This window comes from Onychostoma macrolepis, chromosome 01, assembly GCF_012432095.1.
Source record: "Onychostoma macrolepis isolate SWU-2019 chromosome 01, ASM1243209v1, whole genome shotgun sequence".
NCBI classification, from domain to species: domain Eukaryota; kingdom Metazoa; phylum Chordata; class Actinopteri; order Cypriniformes; family Cyprinidae; genus Onychostoma; species Onychostoma macrolepis.
In genome coordinates this window covers 27,118,608-27,139,341 of record NC_081155.1, presented here as the reverse complement: position 1 = coordinate 27,139,341, position 20,734 = coordinate 27,118,608, and the positions used below count along the sequence as shown (strand labels likewise).

At 38.7% G+C, this 20,734-nt stretch overlaps 1 protein-coding gene across 6 annotated transcripts in view; it reads left to right on the top strand.

The window, feature by feature from the left end:
• LOC131536340 (mitogen-activated protein kinase kinase kinase kinase 4-like) overlaps window positions 1-20,734 on the top strand; it is a 115,263-nt gene that overhangs the window by 24,148 nt on the left and 70,381 nt on the right. For all 6 annotated transcript variants that reach the window (XR_009269932.1, XR_009269933.1, XM_058769235.1 and 3 more), the window contains exons 3-7: window positions 481-537; window positions 7,372-7,497; window positions 7,888-7,998; window positions 8,201-8,291; window positions 8,614-8,744. Coding sequence is in view for 4 of the 6 variants with exons in the window: in XM_058769235.1 (XP_058625218.1) it covers window positions 481-537; window positions 7,372-7,497; window positions 7,888-7,998; window positions 8,201-8,291; window positions 8,614-8,744 (516 nt within the window). In the remaining 2 variants the exon portion in view is untranslated. The remainder of the gene's footprint in view (window positions 1-480; window positions 538-7,371; window positions 7,498-7,887; window positions 7,999-8,200; window positions 8,292-8,613; window positions 8,745-20,734) is intronic.

The window sequence follows — 20,734 nt, the reverse complement described above, 5'->3', positions numbered from 1 at the left end:
CCCATTCATAAGTATAGGAGTGAACTGTCTTTTGTATTTCTATAGTCTTTGATGTCCTTCAGGAAGCACCCTTAAAAAGCTTGAAGGTTTGACAGTTTTAAGTTTAAGTAGTTTTAAAAGCTCAAAGTATTAAGTGTTGTCTGAGACATTTCTGTGTACTTGCTAAGGTTTTCTGTGTGTCTGCAACAATGTTGCTAGGTAATCAACTGTTGTCCATGCAGTAAAAGTCAGTGGGTTTCAAAATAACTTTGAATCCCCATTGTATTTCATTGAATGGATTTAAAAAATAAAATCTTTTCCACTTTCCTGTTACACAAAAAACAACCAGTGATTTAAGAAAGTCTCTATAAAATATGAGAAATATATCTCAATCTTGGGTGGAACTGTCAACTGTCACGCATTCCTACTGTACTACTTGACCAGGTAAGATTATTTTCCCTTATGTGAGGCTGTTGACTAATCCTTTGTTTTCATTTACAGGGTCGACATGTCAAAACAGGACAGCTGGCGGCAATCAAAGTCATGGATGTCACAGAGGTAAAAAAAAAAAAAACTATATTTTGAAATTTCATTATATTGCCCTATATTACTGATCTTTTGCAACTATAAAAGTGGTTTGTATGAGAGTTTGGGCATAGGAAACTGGGCCTAGATTAACACAAGGCCAGGCTCTACTGCAGTGGTTTTCAATCCTGGTCCTAGGGACCCACCGCTCTGTACATTTTGTGTGTCTCCCTTATTCAGGTCAACTGCTCATTAGGAGAGAGCTCTGTGCACTGAAATGAGTATGTCAGATAAGAGAGAGATGCACAATGTGCAGAGCAGTGGGTCCCCAGGACCAGGATTGAAAACCACCACTCTACTGAACTGAAGGATCAGAAATGGATCCAGTGGGAACCATGTAGTTTGTAGTCAAAATGGCGCAGGTTAACCCCTGTCTTGTCTTGGTCCTGGCACCCCCATTCACTGTACATAAATACAATATTAAATGACCATATTAAAACAAACTACTAAATTACCATAACAAATTAACATGCCCAAGTACTGTTCCAATATGTCTAAAAGCCAGTCCTCTAATCCTGCTCCTGAAGGGCCAACGTCCTGCAGAGTTTAGCACCAACCATCTCCAACACATTTGCCTGGAAGTTTCCAGTGAGTCTGGAGACTTTGGGTGAAACATTTAGAAATTTGTTACTCAATTTCCAGGCAGCATGATTACGTACAATGACAACATACAACATTGTAGAACATCACCACTGTTATTAATCAGCAACAGACGGGAACTATGTCTTTTTTTTAATAACATTTTTTATGCACTTTAAACACATTGTTCCGTTACATAGAACATTTAAGCCAAATATTAATTGATATTAATTCTAAAGAAATGTCTTTTTATAACCTTTTGTAAATTGTATACCTTGTATAATTAATTCAGAGATCGCCATGAAAATAGCCTTGATGCTGGCATGGCGATTTAAAAAGTGAATAAATAAATAAATATTAATTCTAAATGTTTACTAGATGTCTAGCAATGTGTTTATGCTGAAATAATAATAATAATAATAATAAAAAGGTGGTTTGTCTTTTCAAATTGCATGTCATCATATTTGTTGAATTGGCTCGTGCGTTTTATGTTTTGTGCTTCAGAAATGTGACGTACAGTAGCATAGTGAGCATTAATGCTTCCTTGTTTTGCGATGCATTGTTGGATTTTTTTTTTAGAGAGAAAACATTCTCTGGAAGGATTTTGCAATTGAGACAGCCCCTAAAATGACTCCCTGATTAGTCCCCTGACATTTGAACTAGTGAGATGAATGCGATTTACCCCTTGATTAGCTGATTCAGGTGTGTTTAATTAGGGCTGGAACTGAACTCTGCAGGACAGTGGCCCTCCAGGAACAGGGTTGGACACCCATGCCAAAAACGAAATGCCTCTTCAGCCCTGCTCCTGGAGTGCTACCTATCTGCAGACTTCCAACCCTGTTCCAAGTTAACACACCTGTCTGCCAGGGTTGCAATGCACTTTAAAGGGGTCATCGGATGCGACATGCACTTTTACAAGTTGTTTAAATTAAAATATATGTTGGCATATAGGTGCGTTTACATGGAGCATTGTAAAGGGTTTAAAAGTCCAATCCGAATGAAAATGCTTCATATAAACACCTCAATCGGAAATAAAAATGCCCAAACCGAATGAAATTGTAATCGGTTTGAGAGGGGTGGGATAAATCTTTCTATAAACCGAACAAAATTAAAACTCTGCCATGTAAACTCGTTAAACCGATTACTCTGCGTCTACGTCATCACGTCAAGAGGTCGGGTCGTCAGATGTGAACGTGATGTCGGCAACACAGTACTTTCTATTGACGAGCATAACCGCAGCGGAATGAAACAACCGCAGCAACCGCGATATTTCAGTGTTTTCTTTTTCGTAAGATTACGCCCTTCTTGTTTTACACTTCGCGCATGTGTACTGAATATTAGTAATGATAACAATGTGTATCATGCTGATTTGTACAGAGGCTCAATAAATTTGCACTTAACAAGCCTAAACAGACAGCGAATGAGAGAGAGATCGACTGATCGCGTGCGATTACCTGCGTCTGTCCTTCAGGCCAAGTCATATGTGAAAACAGGTTGTCATGTCCAAGGAAAGCGAAATCTGTCTTAGCATCGACGCTCTGCTGGTCAGCTGAGCCTTTAAAAGTGGCACTCAAAGTTAAAATGATTTAAACAGCGTGTTTCATTACAAATCATTGAATGAATCAGCGTTTTTGAACGTGTAGTTGAATGAACAGTTTAAAGGCTCACTCAAAGACAGTCTCTTGCCGCCACCTTGAGGCGAAACAATGAAACTGCACTGACTGACAGCCCATCTAGAACACGCAGGTGAAATATCAACCGAAAAAGTCTAACAATATACTAATGATCTTATTGTCAGGTTTAAGTTTTATGTGGACCGTTATTTTGTCATTCTCTTCTGTTTACTTCACTTCCTGTTTCAACGCGATTTAGTTTCGGTTTTATTGGTTTCTGAATGTGACCTCCTTACATTGTAACACATACACACACAGATTATATATATATATATATATATATGCGGTAATACCGCATACCGCGCTATTGAGCCACTCAAAATTACCGCAAGGGAAATTCCTTAACCGCGACAGCACTAGCTGTTATTGTATCCCTTGTTTTAACATTAAGAAATTAGGGCGATATGATATGTGTTGATCAACCGGCTGAGATCAAGCTATATTGTGTTTTTTATTGCGTTTATTATTTTATCTGGTAGATCTGTGCAACTTAGTTATTAGAAACAAGAAATCAATTTGGTTCTGTGCGATACGATAGAAGACGGCCGTATGGTTTCTATGAGCGTGTATGTGATTGTGTTCTGGCCACACGGCTGAGCGCTCGAATGAACGCAAGGGATTCAAATATTAGTCCGTTTATTCTAAGCAAGTGCAAGCAGCTATTAAAAATATTAACGCAAATACGGGCGTTTTTTCTCTGGTGATTTTTGTTTTTGTTGTCATTGTAGGCTACTTGGCGTGTCCCAAAATTGAAAGCACCGGCACATGTAAACACCATATCGGATTAGATAACGTCTCATGTAAACAGTCCACCGAATCTTTCAATCGGAATGATTTTAATCGGAATTACAAAAAAGTGTACATGTAAACGTGGCTAGTGTGTGTACACAACCACCATATAATGATAAAGATCCACCCAGTGTTTTTTTTTTTTTAGTCTTGTTAAATCATTTCCCCTTTGTCATATCAAGCCGTTCTCAGATGCCGTTCTCAGACGTCACACAGACCCAGGCCCCTCCCAGGATTGTTGATTGACACTAGAATTTTACCTTAGACCCGCCCTGAGTGAGCTGTCATCAGTCTGCCATTAGGCTTGTTTGAGATGCCTCGCCTTGCCTCGCCTGAAATCTAGGCGAGAGTAGGCGGCTGCAGTGAGGGGAGGAGTGAAATAAGCGCAGACAAAATGGACAGTTCTGACCTCTCGAAGTGGAAGATAACTACGAGATCAAAGGAGGATATTGCGTTATTCTCATTCATGTGCTGTGCTGCTAATAAACATGATATCATTTCAGTTCTGTTGCTTTTATATGAAAATAAATATGATGAACAAGACACTCAAAGTGCTTGTTATTTAATTCAATATGAAATGCGTATTTATCATCCATTTCTACGTTAATACAAACATGTATTTTACATTTTTATAGAAATATGACAATCACATCTCACACAGAGATCGCACTGACATAGTATTTGGAAATATTCATGCATAATTTAAATACATAATCGCATGAAATCAGATTAAAAAAAAACATATTTTAGAAGAGAACGCAGAAATCACAGCATTAAGCTGTCGTCAGTCAGTCGTTTCCCATCATGCTTTTGATCAGCACAGTCGGTGGAGAGCAACTGCGCACGACTGCACAATCTGACACAGCCGCCTCGCCGTCGCAAGAGTTTTTTGGCACACGTCAGCATGACATCAGAGCAAGGCGGACATAAGTCAGACTTTTTTGTAACCGGCATGCATCTCGCGGTGATCACCGGTGATCTGCGAATCCTGGCCTGACTTTTCTCTCCAGTGCATTTTTCTTCATACACCGTTTTCATACACGTTTTGCATGTGCAATAAATATAATTAAATTAAGAGTGTAGAATTGGTTTGCTGCATTTAGACATGGTTTGAAGAGATTTGAATCTCTTAAAGGGAGTGCTCCTAATCTCAGCTTGTTCCCTGTATAAAAGACAACCTGTCCACAGAAGCAATCAATCAATCAGATTCCAAACTCTCCACCATGGCCAAGACCAAAGAGCTGTCCAAGGATGTTGCCAAATGTCAGTCGCGAAACATTAATGACTTTGAGAGGATCTGCTATGAGGAGTGGGACAAAATCCCTCCTGAGATGTGTGCAAACCTGGTGGCCAACTACAAGAAATGTCTGACCTCTGTGATTGCCAACAAGGGTTTTGCCACCAAGTACTAAGTCATGTGTTGTGAAGGGGTCAAATACTTATTTCACTCATTAAAATGCACATCAATTTATAACTTTTTTAAAATGTTTTTTTTTTGTTTGTTTTTTTTGTTCTGTCTCTCACTGTTCAAATAAACCTACCATTAAAATGATAGACTGATCATTTCTTTGTCAGTGGGCAAACGTACAAAATCAGCAGGGGATCAAATACATTTTTTCCCCACTGTACATAGCCTGGAATGAGGGAATTAAAGAAAATCCCCTGCTCCTGTCAATTTATATTTATATACAGGTGCATCTCAATAAATTAGAATGTCGTGGAAAAGTTAATTTTATTTCAGTAATTCAACTCAAATTGTGAAACTCATGTATTAAATAAATTAAATGCGCACAGACTGAAGTAGTTTAAGTTTTTGGTTCTTTTAATTGTGATGATTTTGGCTCACATTTAACAAAAACCCACCAATTCACTATCTCAACAAATTAGAATATGGTGACATGCCAATCAGCTAATCAATTCAAAACACCTGCAAAGGTTTCCTGAGCCTTCAAAATGGTCTCTCAGTTTGGTTCACTAGGCTACACAATCATGGGGAAGACTGCTGATCTGACAGTTGTCCAGAAAACAATCACTGACACCCTTCACAAGGAGGGTAAGCCAAAACATTCATTGCCAAAGAAGCTGGCTGTTCACAGAGTGCTGTATCCAAGCATGTTAACAGAAAGTTGAGTGGAAGGAAAAAGTGTAGAAGAAAAAGATGCACAACCAACCGAGAGAACCGCAGCCTTATGAGGATCGTCAAGCAAAATCGATTCAATAATTTGGGTGAACTTCACAAGGAATGGACTGAGGCTGGGGTCAAGGCATCGAGCCACCACACACAGACGTGTCAAGGAATTTGGCTACAGTTGTCGTATTCCTCTTGTTAAGCCACTCCTGAACCACAGACAACGTCAGAGGCGTCTTACCTGGGCTAAGGAGAAGAAGAACTGGACTGTTGCCCAGTGGTCCAAAGTCCTCTTTTCAGATGAGAGCAAGTTTTGTATTTCATTTGGAAACCAAGGTCCTAGAGTCTGGAGGAAGGGTGGAGAAGCTCATAGCCCAAGCTGCTTGAAGTCCAGTGTTAAGTTTTCACAGTCTGTGATGATTTGCGGTGCAATGTCATCTGCTGGTGTTGGTCCATTGTGTGTTTTTGAAAACCGAAGTCACTGCACCCGTTTACCAAGACATTTTGGAGCACTTCATGCTTCCCTCTGCTGACCAGCTTTTTAAAGATGCCGATTTCATTTTCCAGCAGGATTTGGCACCTGCCCACACTGCCAAAAGCACCAAAATTTGGTTAAATGACCATGGTGTTGGACCGCAAACTCACCAGACCTGAACCCCATAGAGAATCTATGGGGTATTGTCAAGAGGAAAATGAGAAACAAGAGACCAAAAAATGCAGATGAAACGAAGGCCACTGTCAAAGAAACCTGGGCGTCCATACCACCTCAGCAGTGCTACAAACTGATCACCTCCATGCCACGCCGAATTGAGACAGTAATTAAAGCAAAAGGAGCCCCTACCAAGTATTGAGTACATATACAGTAAATGAACATACTTTCCAGAAGGCCAACAATTCACTAAAATTTTTTTTATTGTTCTTATGAAGTATTCTAATTGGTTGAGATCGTGAATTAGTGGGTTTTTGTTAAATGTGAGCCAAAATCATCACAATTAAAAGATCCAAAGACTTAAACTACTTCAGTCTGTGTGCATTTGATTTAGTTGATTTAATACACGAGTTTCACAATTTGAGCTGAATTACTGAAATAAATGAACTTTTCCATGACATTCTAATTTGAGATGCACCTGTGTGTATGTGTATATATATATATATTTAGTCATTTAGCAGATGCTTTTATCCAAAGCGACTTACAAATGAGGACAACAGAAGCAATCAGTTGTAGTATTAAAGCAACTAAAAACAGATCCAAAACTAAAAGCTAGAACTTTATAAATACTACATATACACATTTTAAAAATAAAGAAAAATTTAATAAAAATGACAAATGCATACAACAAAATTTCAAAACTTAACATTTAAATGAAAAAAAAAAATAAAGCTAAAAACAATTCAAAATATTAAAGAACAAAAGGTATGAGTATAATGATTATAACACAAAACTAAGCCAAACACCAAAAAAACAACTATATATACATATACTATTTATATATTGTACATGAAGCAAAAAAAAAAAAAAGTGTTTGCCTCCTTTGACCGCCTATCTGAACTAAACAGAACTGGAAGTAACAGATCTCTTTGGTGTTTTGTGGTTCATCAAATTTTGTATGTGTCTTTCTGTTGATGTGTTTGGTTTAGGATGAGGAGGATGAGATTAAACTTGAGATTAACATGCTGAAGAAATACTCCCACCACAGAAACATTGCCACATACTATGGTGCTTTTATCAAGAAGAGTCCTCCAGGACATGATGATCAGCTGTGGGTGGGTATCTGAACATCTATCATGTTTTTCACAGCTTTACTGTCTATTTAAATAAAGTGCATTTCACTGATGTACTGTAGAATTCTAAATTCAAAATTGTTTGTCAAGACAAAAAAGCCTGACCAGAAACTTTGAAGCAGTTTTAAAAGCTTGAAGGTTTAAGTCCTTGAGTTTATAGGATGATATTGAGACTGTTTGCCAGTTTGAATCAAAAGAGCCCATACCCATGATTCTCCAATGTTCTTATGTTCAGAGATGGCCGGCTCATTTTCCTATAAGGATGCTAAATTTGTACAGAAGCAGCAGCAACATATGAGATAAAACTTAATAATAAGAAATTTAAATACATATTTAAAATTTTTTTCCCCTTTGATTTTTCTGTCTGTGCAGTTGGTCATGGAGTTTTGTGGTGCTGGCTCTATAACGGACCTTGTTAAGAACACCAAAGGCAACAGTTTGAAAGAAGACTGGATTGCATACATCTCCAGAGAGATTCTGAGAGTGAGTGACAACAGCAGCTCTTTATTACACACTTTCTCAGGACTTTCCATTTTCATAGAAACATCTCCAGTCTTTTGAATCTATTTCACCTTTCTCTTCACTGAATTCTTTTACTCAGTGTTTGTCCTCAAGGGTGGAAATTTGTGTAATTTCCATAAATTTTACATCTGAAGTTTAATGTAGAGTTACTTTTTATTCTCAGGGTCTGGCCCATTTGCATGCCCACCATGTCATCCATCGTGACATCAAGGGTCAGAATGTGCTGTTAACAGAGAATGCCGAGGTGAAACTGGGTGAGTCACATTGTCTTTTATTTGCTTTTAATAAATTTAATACTTTTGAACTTTATTGCATCACTGTTACTTTACATCAAAAACTGCCATACTTTTAGAAATTGTTTGTCAAAAAAATATGAAAATTTGATTTCAGAAATGAATGACCCCTTTACCTTAGATGAGCAACATCAACCAATTTGGGTCTAATTAGAGCTTTCAAGGGTTTGCAAGCACAGCTACAGATGTTAGTTTTTGTGTATGTAATTGAAAAATTGCTATAATCTTGATGCTTGGCGTTTCATTCCTGTTTTAATCACGTCACTGTGTCCTTTTTTTGCAGTTGACTTTGGTGTGAGTGCTCAGTTGGACAGGACAGTTGGCAGGAGAAACACTTTCATTGGCACTCCTTATTGGATGGCGCCAGAGGTCATTGCCTGTGATGAGAACCCAGAAGCGACATATGACTATAGAGTAAGAGCCTGTCTTGAACATCTCAAGGTCGTTTCACACTGGGTGCGATGCGAAAAAACGAGGCGACTCGCCGACGAACGTTGCTTTCACACCGAGCGTGAAACTACTCATCTGCTAATTCATGCCTGGACGCTAGGTGGCGCCGGCCAACAATGGATTTAACATCGTCTACTGCTCAATATACAGCATTGAATTAATATAGCTAAATAAAGTTTGGTTCTACGCCAGAAACACAAACTATCTATAATGTGTTATAAAAAACTTCTTGAAATATAAATAGAATACGCATCAATTAGCATCAAGCCACATTTGAAAATGTATGTGATTGATTTAATGTTTTTGCTTAAAACCAACCTTAAACCATCATCGAGTGCTTGTAATAACTTCCGATTGTGATCTATAGTTGATTTTGATTCTGTAATAGGCAGACATACACTCTGTATGTTTAATAACTAGGCTTGCTGCGATAGATGGTGTTGGCGGTGATACCGGTGTTAAGCTGCAACACCAGTATGTCACTTGCCCACCGCGGCACCGTCCCCCTCCCCCTCCGTCGTTTAGATTTTTTTTTATAGTAATAAAAATCATTTAGTTCAGTTAGAGAACAGACACTACAATTAACTGAACGTGGCAGCTCAATACAGCATGCCGAACGACAGTCGCATCATAGATTAGATTTCATTCACGTGAGGAGAGTGAGTCGAGCTGACTGACAAGAAGAGTGGAGTGAGACAGACAAGATGATAGAGGAAGATTTAGTTTCAAAACAAAATGCAAAAGCGCATGTTTGGCGATATTTTGAAAAGCCTGTTGACTTTTGCCGTTTATCTAAGGTGATTTTGGAAATTTTTTGTAAACATTTGTTTCTTATTTAATTGGTTCCACAGTGTTTGCTGATTTTCAGTTTTGTATAGGCCTACCCAGGCTATTTAAACTTTGTAAATTATTTGTTATTTTATATTTGGCATAGCCTATAGATTGGTGTATTTTGATTAGTTTTGTTAATAAAAGTTCTATGATTTATATATAGGCTAAGTTGAGTTTGAAGTTGTATTTTGTTGATGCTTGAATTAATGCGAATTGCCACTAGTTCGAAAGTAAAATGCGCACATCGCTTTTAAGCTGTTTACAAGCGAAGGAAAGTGAGGAAAAGAGGGAAAACACAAACGAACTAACAACGAACACGTACTTTACGCCGAATTGCCACAAATTTTGAAAGTGAAAGTAAAATGCGCACCCCACTTTTACAAGCTATTTAAAAGCAAAGGAAAGCGTGAAAAAGAGGGGAACCCCTTCCCCCCCCCAACCACCCCCATGGTGATACCGGTACTACTGGTGTTGTTACACATCGATTAACCGGTGGGGAAATTTCCTCACCATCACAACCCTATTAATAACGCCACGCTGCATAGTCATAAACATCCTTTCTTGTTACAAAAATACCATGAGCTGCATGCAAAACACATACAGAAAATATATTGTCATAATCATGTCTATTTGCTTTCATATTTCATGTGTAGAAAAATGTTTCACTAGATTTTATTTAATATGGAAGATCTAATGTTAGAGAGTAAACGCGCTCTGACTCATAACATTTGCGCACGTGGGAGAAAACGGACACTCCAGATCACATACAGTGAGGAAAATAAGTATTTGAACACCCTGCTATTTTGCAAGTTCTCCCACTTAGAAATCATGGAGGGGTCTGAAATTGTCATCGTAGGTGCATGTCCACTGTGAGAGACATAATCTAAAAAAAAAAATCCAGAAATCACAATGTATGATTTTTTTTAACTATTTATTTGTATGATACAGCTGCAAATAAGTATTTGAACACCTGAGAAAATCAATGTTAATATTTGGTATAGTTGCCTTTGTTTGCAATTACAGAGGTCAAACGTTTCCTGTAGTTTTTCACCAGGTTTGCACACACTGCAGGGGGGATTTTGGCCCACTCCTCCACCCAGATCTTCTCTAGATCAGTCAGGTTTCTGGCCTGTCGCTGAGAAACACGGAGTTTGAGCTCCCTCCAAAGATTCTCTATTGGGTTTAGGTCTGGAGACTGGCTAGGCCACGCCAGAACCTTGATATGCTTCTTACAGAGCCACTCCTTGGTTATCCTGGCTGTGTGCTTCGGGTCATTGTCATGTTGGAAGACCCAGCCTCGACCCATCTTCGACCCATCTTCAATGCTCTAACTGAGGGAAGGAGGTTGTTCCCCAAAATCTCGCAATACATGGCCCCGGTCATCCTCTCCTTAATACAGTGCAGTCGCCCTGTCCCATGTGCAGAAAAACACCCCCAAAGCATGATGCTACCACCCCCATGCTTCACAGTAGGGATGGTGTTCTTGGGATGGTACTCATCATTCTTCCTCCTCCAAACACGTTTAGTGGAATTATGACCAAAAAGTTTTATTTTGGTCTCATCTGACCACATGACTTTCTCCCATGACTCCTCTGGATCATCCAAATGGTCATTGGCAAACTTAAGTCGGGCCTGGACATGTGCTGGTTTAAGCAGGGGAACCTTCCGTGCCATGCATGATTTCAAACCATGACGTCGTAGTGTATTACCAACAGTAACCTTGGAAACGGTGGTCCCAGCTCTTTTCAGGTCATTGACCAGCTCCTCCCGTGTAGTTCTGGGCTGATTTCTCACCTTTCTTAGGATCATTGAGACCTCACGAGGTGAAATCTTGCATGGAGCCCCAGTCCGAGGGAGATTAACAGTCATGTTTAGCTTCTTCCATTTTCTAATGATTGCTCCAACAGTGGACCTTTTTTCACCAAGCTGCTTGGCAATTTCCTCGTAGCCCTTTCCAGCCTTGTGGAGGTGTACAATTTTGTCTCTAGTGTCTTTGGACAGCTCTTTGGTCTTGGCCATGTTAGTAGTTGGATTCTTACTGATTGTGTGGGGTGGACAGGTGTCTTTATGCAGCTAACGACCTCAAACAGGTGCATCTAATTTAGGATAATAAATGGAGTGGAGGTGGACATTTTAAAGGCAGACTAACAGGTCTTTGACGGTCAGAATTCTAGCTGATAGACAGGTGTTCAAATACTTATTTGCAGCTGTATCATACAAATAAATAGTTAAAAAATCATACATTGTGATTTCTGGATTTTTTTTTTTAGATTGTCTCTCACAGTGGACATGCACCTACGATGACAATTTCAGACCCCTCCATGATTTCTAAGTGGGAGAACTTGCAAAATAGCAGGGTGTTCAAATACTTATTTTCCTCACTGTAATTCAGTGGAGAATTAATAGAAATTATATTAAGAACATGTGAGAATAAATTTGTTCTCAGATACCAAAGATAACAAGAACTCGGCATCCACTCTCTCATCTCTCGGAATACTCTTCTTCTGTGTTTGTTTACACTGGTTTTCGAAACAGCGCCACCACTCTTACCTTTTTGTGCAACAGCAGCTTCTCCAGGCACGTGATCTTCAGTCAAATCTGAACGGATGGCCCGTTTCTTTGCGGAGCGACTGGGGATAAAAATCGACACAGGACGAAAAAAAAAATCCTTGTTTTTTCGCGCCACAAATGATTGCGCCTGGTGTGAATAGCTCCATAGGGATCTATTGTTTCGATTCAAAAGCGTCATCACGCCGAATTTTTGCGTTCAGTGTGAAAAGCCCTTTATTCTGTTGTAATATAGTACTTTTCAGATCTTTCTGTAGAAATCTTTCTCTGCCCCATACATCTGTGTCCCCAACATTGTAGACACTATATCAGGGGTGGCGAACTCCGATCCTGGAGAGCCGCAGACCTTCAGAGTTCAGCTCCAACCCTAATTAAAGCTCACCTGCCTGTAGCTTTCTAGTAACCCTTCAGACCTTGCTTGTTCAGGTGTGTTTGATTAGGGTTGAAGAAAAACTATGCAGGGCTGCGGCTCATCAGGACCGCACTATATTAAACAAGAAGAGAGAGAGTTACAGGGAATAAGAGTGGTTTAACACACCTGGGGCCATATTCACAAAACAACTTAAGGCTAAAAGTAGCTCCTAACTTGCTGATTTAGGAGAAACTAATGAAAAAATAATGGGTGTGTCATTCCTAATTTTAGGACTCCTAGATTAAGTATTTAACAAAGCATTTTAGTGCTGAAATCAGCTCCTAAATCTGTTAGGGTTAGTCAAGAGGACTAAGTCAGAAAAACCAAATCACAAACAATCCTAAAGGTGTGGCTGTTGCTGGAAATTAGCCTTCATGTACAAGTTGGGTAAGAAGTTACAGCTGTTGAGGTGCTTCTAGTTTGGTTTTGGTTTTCCTTTGCATTTGCAAAATATCTTACTGTCAGCCATGATTGTTCTAGTCTCTTAATTAAAAGGCCGCTTATATGCATAGCTGCTAGTTGTTTTACAAGATGCAGAAATGTAAGAGGCTGACAATCAGCTGAGCATATACTTGTTTAATTAGTGACACTTAGGCCTAATCCCATTTCAACCCCTTATACTTACTTTCACTTTCACATGAAGGGATAGGGGTGTCTCGATTCTCTTTCCGTTGGAGGGGCAGGGGGAAGGGCCAGATATCCCTTTAAACGAAGATTTTTCGGGACCACACTTTAAACGAAGGGATATGAGAATTATCAGCAAAAACCATCTACAGTGGCAACATGGTTGCTCGAGCGAATAAAAAGACCCATACATTTAAAGGGGTCATATAATGCCATTTTTGTACAAGCTAATATGATTCTTTAGGGTCTAAATTGAAAGTTTGTAATATACTTTAATTAAAAATTCTCATTAGTATTGTAAGAAAACACTCATTTTACCTGCTCAAAAACAGCTCTGTTTTCAGCACACCGTTTTAGTGCGTGGGTTTTTAAATGCTAGTGAGCTTTGCTCGCCCGCCCCTCTGTTCTGTGGGCGTTTTGACACAACACACGTGGAGTGTTGCCTTGACAACAGTTGAGGGTATATTTTGAAGAATGGCAGCGGAGTCTCTGAGGATACTGTGCAACCGTAACGTTTTGTTCATTATAAACGTGGGATTATTCATTATATTGAGAACGTCAGAATAGAAAACATGCATGTACCCTGAATGTAAACATTAGCCACATACATCGTGAAGCGTGCTAGCGATTTGCAAAGATTAATATAAAGATTAATATAAAGGTTAATTAAACGTTACACTCACTTCTTCTGGAGGTTCAGCAGGAACACGAATAGTTGGTACCGATTCTTTTTTCAGGAGCAGCTTCTTAGCAAAACCAGCTTTATACTGATTTATATCATTTATAAAGCAGTCTGGTGAAAAATGATTCGCGCAAACATGAAAACATTGACGTTGCTCGTGGGGAATATTCCCTTCAAAAGCGAAACTCAGCCACTGTGTCTTCAGCGGTTCGGACTTAGGAACATCAAAATGACTGCTGTGTTCATTATTGCACCCGAGAACAGAACACCACAATCACTTAGACGCCATTCTGCTCATAGACAGCTCCAGCGTATATCAACAATGACGCGCGGACTATGATTGACAGCTCGCTCACGAGCAAGGGCGGGTCTGTGTTGAAACACTGCTGTCAATCAACCATCGTGGGAGGGGCGTCCGACCGTGTGGCGTCACACGGTCGAACGGCTTGATTTGAGACAGGGTAAAACAAATAAGGAGATTAAAAAAAAAACACTGGATGGATTTTTATCATTTTATGATGGTTGTGTACAGGCACTGCTAACACACATTTCAGTACAATCAACTTGTAAAAGTGCATGTACCATTATATGACCCCTTTAAGCATTTTTGGCATTTAATAATGATTTTAATTAAAAGTAATAATTTTTTTTAAATGTTACATTAAATTGTGTGTTCATATTTACAGTCATGTTATTTAAAGAAATATTTGCAAAAAAATCGTTAAAGTTTGCTAACATCATATCATTACTGACTACACAATAGTGCCACAACATATTTTCATATCTGATCATGGAGATGACCACCATAGACATTGAGGGGGGGGCCCCCGATAATTAGAAATCGCTAAAACCCTTTTCTCAAATATTGCCAATTCAAGAGAGAGAGAGAGAGCATCTGTGCGTCTCCCTTTACAATGAGTGAGTTTACTGCAAAAACAGCAATTTTATTCTCTCGTTGCTAGAAAATATAATGTAGCGATTCAGTATTTAAACTGTTATAATAAAAGTCGTGGGGCATTGTTGAGAAGTTACTTTGCTCCTGGATGTGTGAGATGCGCAATCTCTGATGTGTGTGTCAGTAAGCAGCGCATTAATATAGAACGGTAATTAAAGGCTCTAATGCACACCAGTATAGGTGTGTGTATTGTAGGAGCTAGATGATGTGTAATGGTAGTGGTGTCTCATTTCTTAGGGGAATATTTTCACCACTTCCCCTTGACACTGTTTCAAGGGACAAGGGGAAGGGGTAAGTGATGGGGTATAAAATAGAATTGGGATTGGGCCTTAGTCTACATTTTAATTTGAATATGGCAGTGGTTCTCAAACTTTTTAGGCAATCTGAGCTGTGCCTGAGCATGTTTGTATAATTAGGTGTAAAATGGGTCTGTTTGTCTCCTTACTGATGAAAAGCAATTGTAGTTCAGGTTCAGAATATAAAGCGTTACAAAACTACAAACATGGTGCATGTGTGCGACCATCGGTTAAGTAGAGAGGGGTTTGATTTACTAATGATCAACATTTAACCTGGTAAAAAATATTTAATGCTATCTGGTTTATATTTCATCTGCAACAACGTTAACTTCTATAAACATCTGTTTGGCTTTTAACTTTTAAATGCATCATTATGTAAAAAAATATGAGCAGAGATCTCCACATAAAGACCCACGGCTGGCAGATTAACAAGCAAGATTAACAATACTGTAGGAAGTTAAATTAAATGAAATATGGATGATGTTAACAAGATGATTGACAGGCCAGTTTACAGTGTCTGTATGTGTGTAACTATGCAAAAGAGCGTCTGTTAAAGTTGTATGGTGTGACGGTATGTCCACTCAAAAGTGTGTACTTTTTCTTCACCAAAAGAGTACGTACTTTAAGTGCATCATATAAGAAGGCAAATTGGATTTATTGTTGTTTGTTGTTGAATTTAAGTTTTTAAAAATTAAAAAAACAAAAAATTAGAAAAACACAGAAGCATTCTCAAAATGTGACTGTGGCTTGAAGCTGCAAATTCCTCCATCAACTTCATCTGCCTCCATAATAATGTACTGATACTTGCAGCACAATTACAGTGGTGTGAAAAAGTTTTTGCCCCTTCCTGTTTTTTTTTTTTTTTTTTTGCGTATTTGTCACACTTGAATGATTCAGATCATCAAACAAATTGTAATATTACACAAAGATAACCCGAGTAAATGCAAAAATGCAGTTTTGAAATAATGATTTCATTTATTAAGGGAAAAAAGCTGTCCAAACCTGCCTGGCCCTACGTGAAAAAGTAATTGCCCCCTAAATCTTGTAATTGGTTGTGCCTCCCTTTGCAGCAACAACTGCAATCAAGCCTTTGCGATAACTGGCAATCAGTCTTTCACATCGCTGTGGAGGAAATTTGGCCCACTCTTCTTTGCAGAATTGTTTTAATTCAGCCACATTGGAGGGTTTTCGAGCATGAATGGAATGTTTAAGGTCATGCCACAGCATCTCAAACGGATTTAAGTCCGGACTTTGACTTGGCCACTCCAAAACCTTAATTTTGTTTTTCTTGAGCCATTCAGAGGTGGACTTGCTGGTGTGTTTGTGATCATTGTCCTGCTGCATATGAAGCTCTTCCAAAATGTTCAACTTTTGTCTCATCAGTCCACCGAATATTTGCCCAAAAGTCTTGGGGATAATCAAGATATGTTTTGGCAAATGTGAGATGAGCCTCTGTGTTCCTCGCGTTTCACTTGTAGCTGAGAGATGACGTGACTAACTCCAAAACCTGCCCATAAACAAACAGTACTGAGATTAGAGAACATATTTTAACATCAAATTACGTTACACTCAGTATTATAATGAATAAAATCCATTTATGTTATGCAAGGCAAAGGTGTTTCCAGTGTGAAACTAACATCTCGTCCTTATGTTACGTTGCGTAAAATAATATAATTTACACCACATTAAAGACTTAATAAATGAAATAGAATGTATACAAACCTTTATTTCCTGGAAAGAGTGCACCAAATCGGCGGTGGCTGTGCTTAGAACCGCTCTCTCCTGTAGAGGACTCAAAAAGCCCATGCTCTTACTGTAACTCAGCAGCTGCGTTTTCATCAGAGACAGGCTCAACCCAGCGGTTAGGTAGAAAAAAATAACCCAGTGCTAAAAATGACCCAGCATCTGGGAAAAAATAACCCAACAGGCTGAACCCAGCATTTGGGTTTAAAAAAAATAACTCAACATTTTTTAGAGTGTATTAGTGAAAACGCCTTTCTTCCTGTTTTCTTCATGCGCTGGCCCGGATTGATTAAGTGCAATGTATTTGCAGGCCAGTGGGGAGGGGAGGACAATCACGTTCAAGCTCGGAACAAGGCAGTCACGCCTAGTGTGAGTTAGGGCTGGGCGATATGACGATATTATCGTATATCAACGATGTCTTGTAAGTATCGCAATGTCATATTTATTTGATCCAAAGTACAGCAAAAACAGTACATTATATTTATTATAATATATAGGCCTACATATTGTTACTATTCAAAATAAATAAAGCACCCCCACTAAAATTAATAAATAAATTAGTGAGCATAGTCTTATCAGGAGCAACTATATTATTACATTAGCAATCACCAATATTGCCCACGTGATTTTATAACATAGATGCACACATGCTTTGCATGTATTATCATACAATACAAAAACAACATTTTATAACTGAGAAACTAAATTATTATTGTTAAGCTTATTATAAACATGTTTGAGCAGGTATTTGCAAACAGAGTAGGCTACTTCACAGTAAAGATTGGTCTAAACTTTCTTAGACATTACTTTTATATCATTGTTTATAGAACATATAACTATCCTCACGTCGTGCAATATTTAAATGCAATGAAAGGTTGCCTATCATATTTCAAAATGTTGCACTTTTATTCTGGAGTTTATTCTGGACCTAGTAAATGCGTTCAACTTTGTCACAACAACACATTATCGAATGCCAATAAGAAACATTACTTACTCGGTATAAAATATCTCCTCCTCCGCCAGCTCCAGCTGCGCTCACGTTCTGTTTGTGAGGTAAACAAAGCTTTTTCCTCTCAGCGCGTTTCTGAGGTAAATACAAGGCTTATTCCTCACAGCGTGTTCTTCCAAAACTGAAAAGTATCTGAGATGAACGCGTTGCTGCTTTGTTTACGGTGGTGTGGGTGTTTACATGCCGCATGGCTCGCGTGGAGATTTGTAATAACAAAAGCGCGAGCAGCGCGTGGGCTTGACCTAATTAGAGATAATGAGACCAGACGGAAAAACTGGACATGTCCTTGGTTTCATATGGATTACTTTATCACCTAATATTTGTTTTCGGTAAGACTTACTTAACAGTTCTATTTAACTTCTATTTAACAGTAGACATGGCAAGCTTTCTATAGGTATATTTCTCATGTCTCTGTGTGAAGTATTTGCTGAGTTACAGTTCATTTTAGTGACATGTTTCAAAAAGCAGTTCGCGGCGACGGAGAAGACGGAGAGCGCACCCTGTTTGTTTTCTATATTCTTCAAAAGCACAAAGTTTAGTTGTTATTATGAGTGTATACAAATAAAAGTAGACCCCTTACAGATTCAAATGGTGTATTGCTCTTATCTGTACGATAAAAAATGGCAGAGTAATTCAAGCTCATTTCGGCCTTATCAGGAAAATCTGCCTCAAAACGCGTATATGCGTTTGTCGACCCCAGAGGGTTAAAGTTACAGAAAAAAGACAAATAGTAGCCCTGGATGTGTTTCTGAATATTTATTTAAACAGACTGTACAATGATGAAAAACCACAAACATGACAGTTATAATTAAAATATGCAAATTCCTTCACATCCTATTCATACAGCGCCCTATTTTTACAGATTTTTAAAATAGTGTGTACAGTTTAATTGTTTAATTATGCTAAGATATAACACTATAAATTCTTAATTCATTTGCAACAAAACTATAAAGTTTTGTTTCAAACGGGTGAAGACATTATAGTACTAGGCCTATATCTCTGCTCACCCCTCAACATGCACGCGCGTGTTCAGGGTTTCGGCAGCTCAACACTGAATATTATATTGTGGGCGTTGTATTTTGATTAATAAAATTAAAAATTTTAATTCAAAAATGAAATTTAAATGGTCCCTACTTCTAAATATATAAAGCAGTTATTTTTATTTTGTTAAAAATGGGCCAAAAGAGACTGCCGAACTAGGCTACCAGAAAGAAAACAAAAACATTAATGTTTTGCTTTTAATCCCTGCATGATTTAAGTCATACATGATAAATATCAAATAGCCTACGTTATAGCTTGACTACAAGCTTAAAAACAGCGCTACAATTGTTATAATCAAGGAAATTAAACTTACCATCATGAAATACAGGTGCTGGTCATATAATTAGAATATCATCAAAAAGTTGATTTATTTCACTAATTCCATTCAAAAAGTGAAACTTGTGTATTATATTCATTCATTACACACAGACTGATATATTTCAAATGTTTATTTCTTTTAATTTTGATGATTATAACTGACAACTAAGGAAAATCCCAAATTCAGTATCTCAGAAAATTAGAATATTGTGAAAAGGTTCAATATTGAAGACACCTGGTGCCACACTCTAATCAGCTAATTAACTCAAAACACCTGCAAAGGCCTTTAAATGGTCTCTCAGTCTAGTTCTGTAGGCTACACAATCATGGGGAAGACTGCTGACTTGACAGTTGTCCAAAAGACGACCATTGACACGTTGCACAAGGAGGACAAGACACAAAAGGTCATTGCAAAAGAGGCTGGCTGTTCACAGAGCACATGAACAGCACATTAATAGAGAGGCGAAGGGAAGGAAAAGATGTGGTAGAAAAAAAGTGTACAAGCAATAGGGATAACCGCACCCTGGAGAGGATTGTGAAACAAAACCCATTCAAAAATGTGGGGGAGATTCACAAAGAGTGGACTGCAGCTGGAGTCAGTGCTTCAAGAACCACTACGCACAGACGTATGCAAGACATGGGTTTCAGCTGTCGCATTCCTTGTGTCAAGCCACTCTTGAACAACAGACAGCGTCAGAAGCGTCTCGCCTGGGCTAAAGACAAAAAGGACTGGACTGCTGCTGAGTGGTCCAAAGCTATGTTCTCTGATGAAAGTAAATTTTGCATTTCCTTTGGAAATCAGGGTCCCAGAGTCTGGAGGAAGAGAGGAGAGGCACACAATCCACGTTGCTTGAGGTCCAGTGTAAAGTTTCCACAGTCAGTGATGGTTTGGGGTGCCATGTCATCTGCTGGTGTTGGTCCACTGTGTTTTCTGATGTCCAAGGTCAACGCAGCCGTATACCAGGAAGTTTTAGAGCACTTCATGCTTCCTGCTGCTGACCAACTTTATGGAGATGCAGATTTCATTTTCCAACAGGACTTGGCACCTGCACACAGTGCCAAAGCAACCAGTATCTAGTTTAAGGACCATGGTATCCCTGTTCTTAATTGGCCAGCAAACTCGCCTGACCTCAACCCCATAGAAAATCTATGGGGTATTGTGAAGAGGAAGATGCGATATGCCAGACCCAACAATGCAGAAGAGCTGAAGGCCACTATCAGAGCAACCTGGGCTCTCATAACACCTGAGCAGTGCCACAGACTGATCGACTCCATGCCACGCCACATTGCTGCAGTAATTCAGGCAAAAGGAGCCCCAACTAAGTATTGAGTGCTATACATGCTCATACTTTTCATGTTCATACTTTTCATGTTCATACTTTTCAGTTGGCCAAGATTTCTAAAAATCCTTTCTTTGTATTGGTCTTAAGTAATATTCTAATTTTCTGAGATACTGAATTTCGGATTTTCCTTAG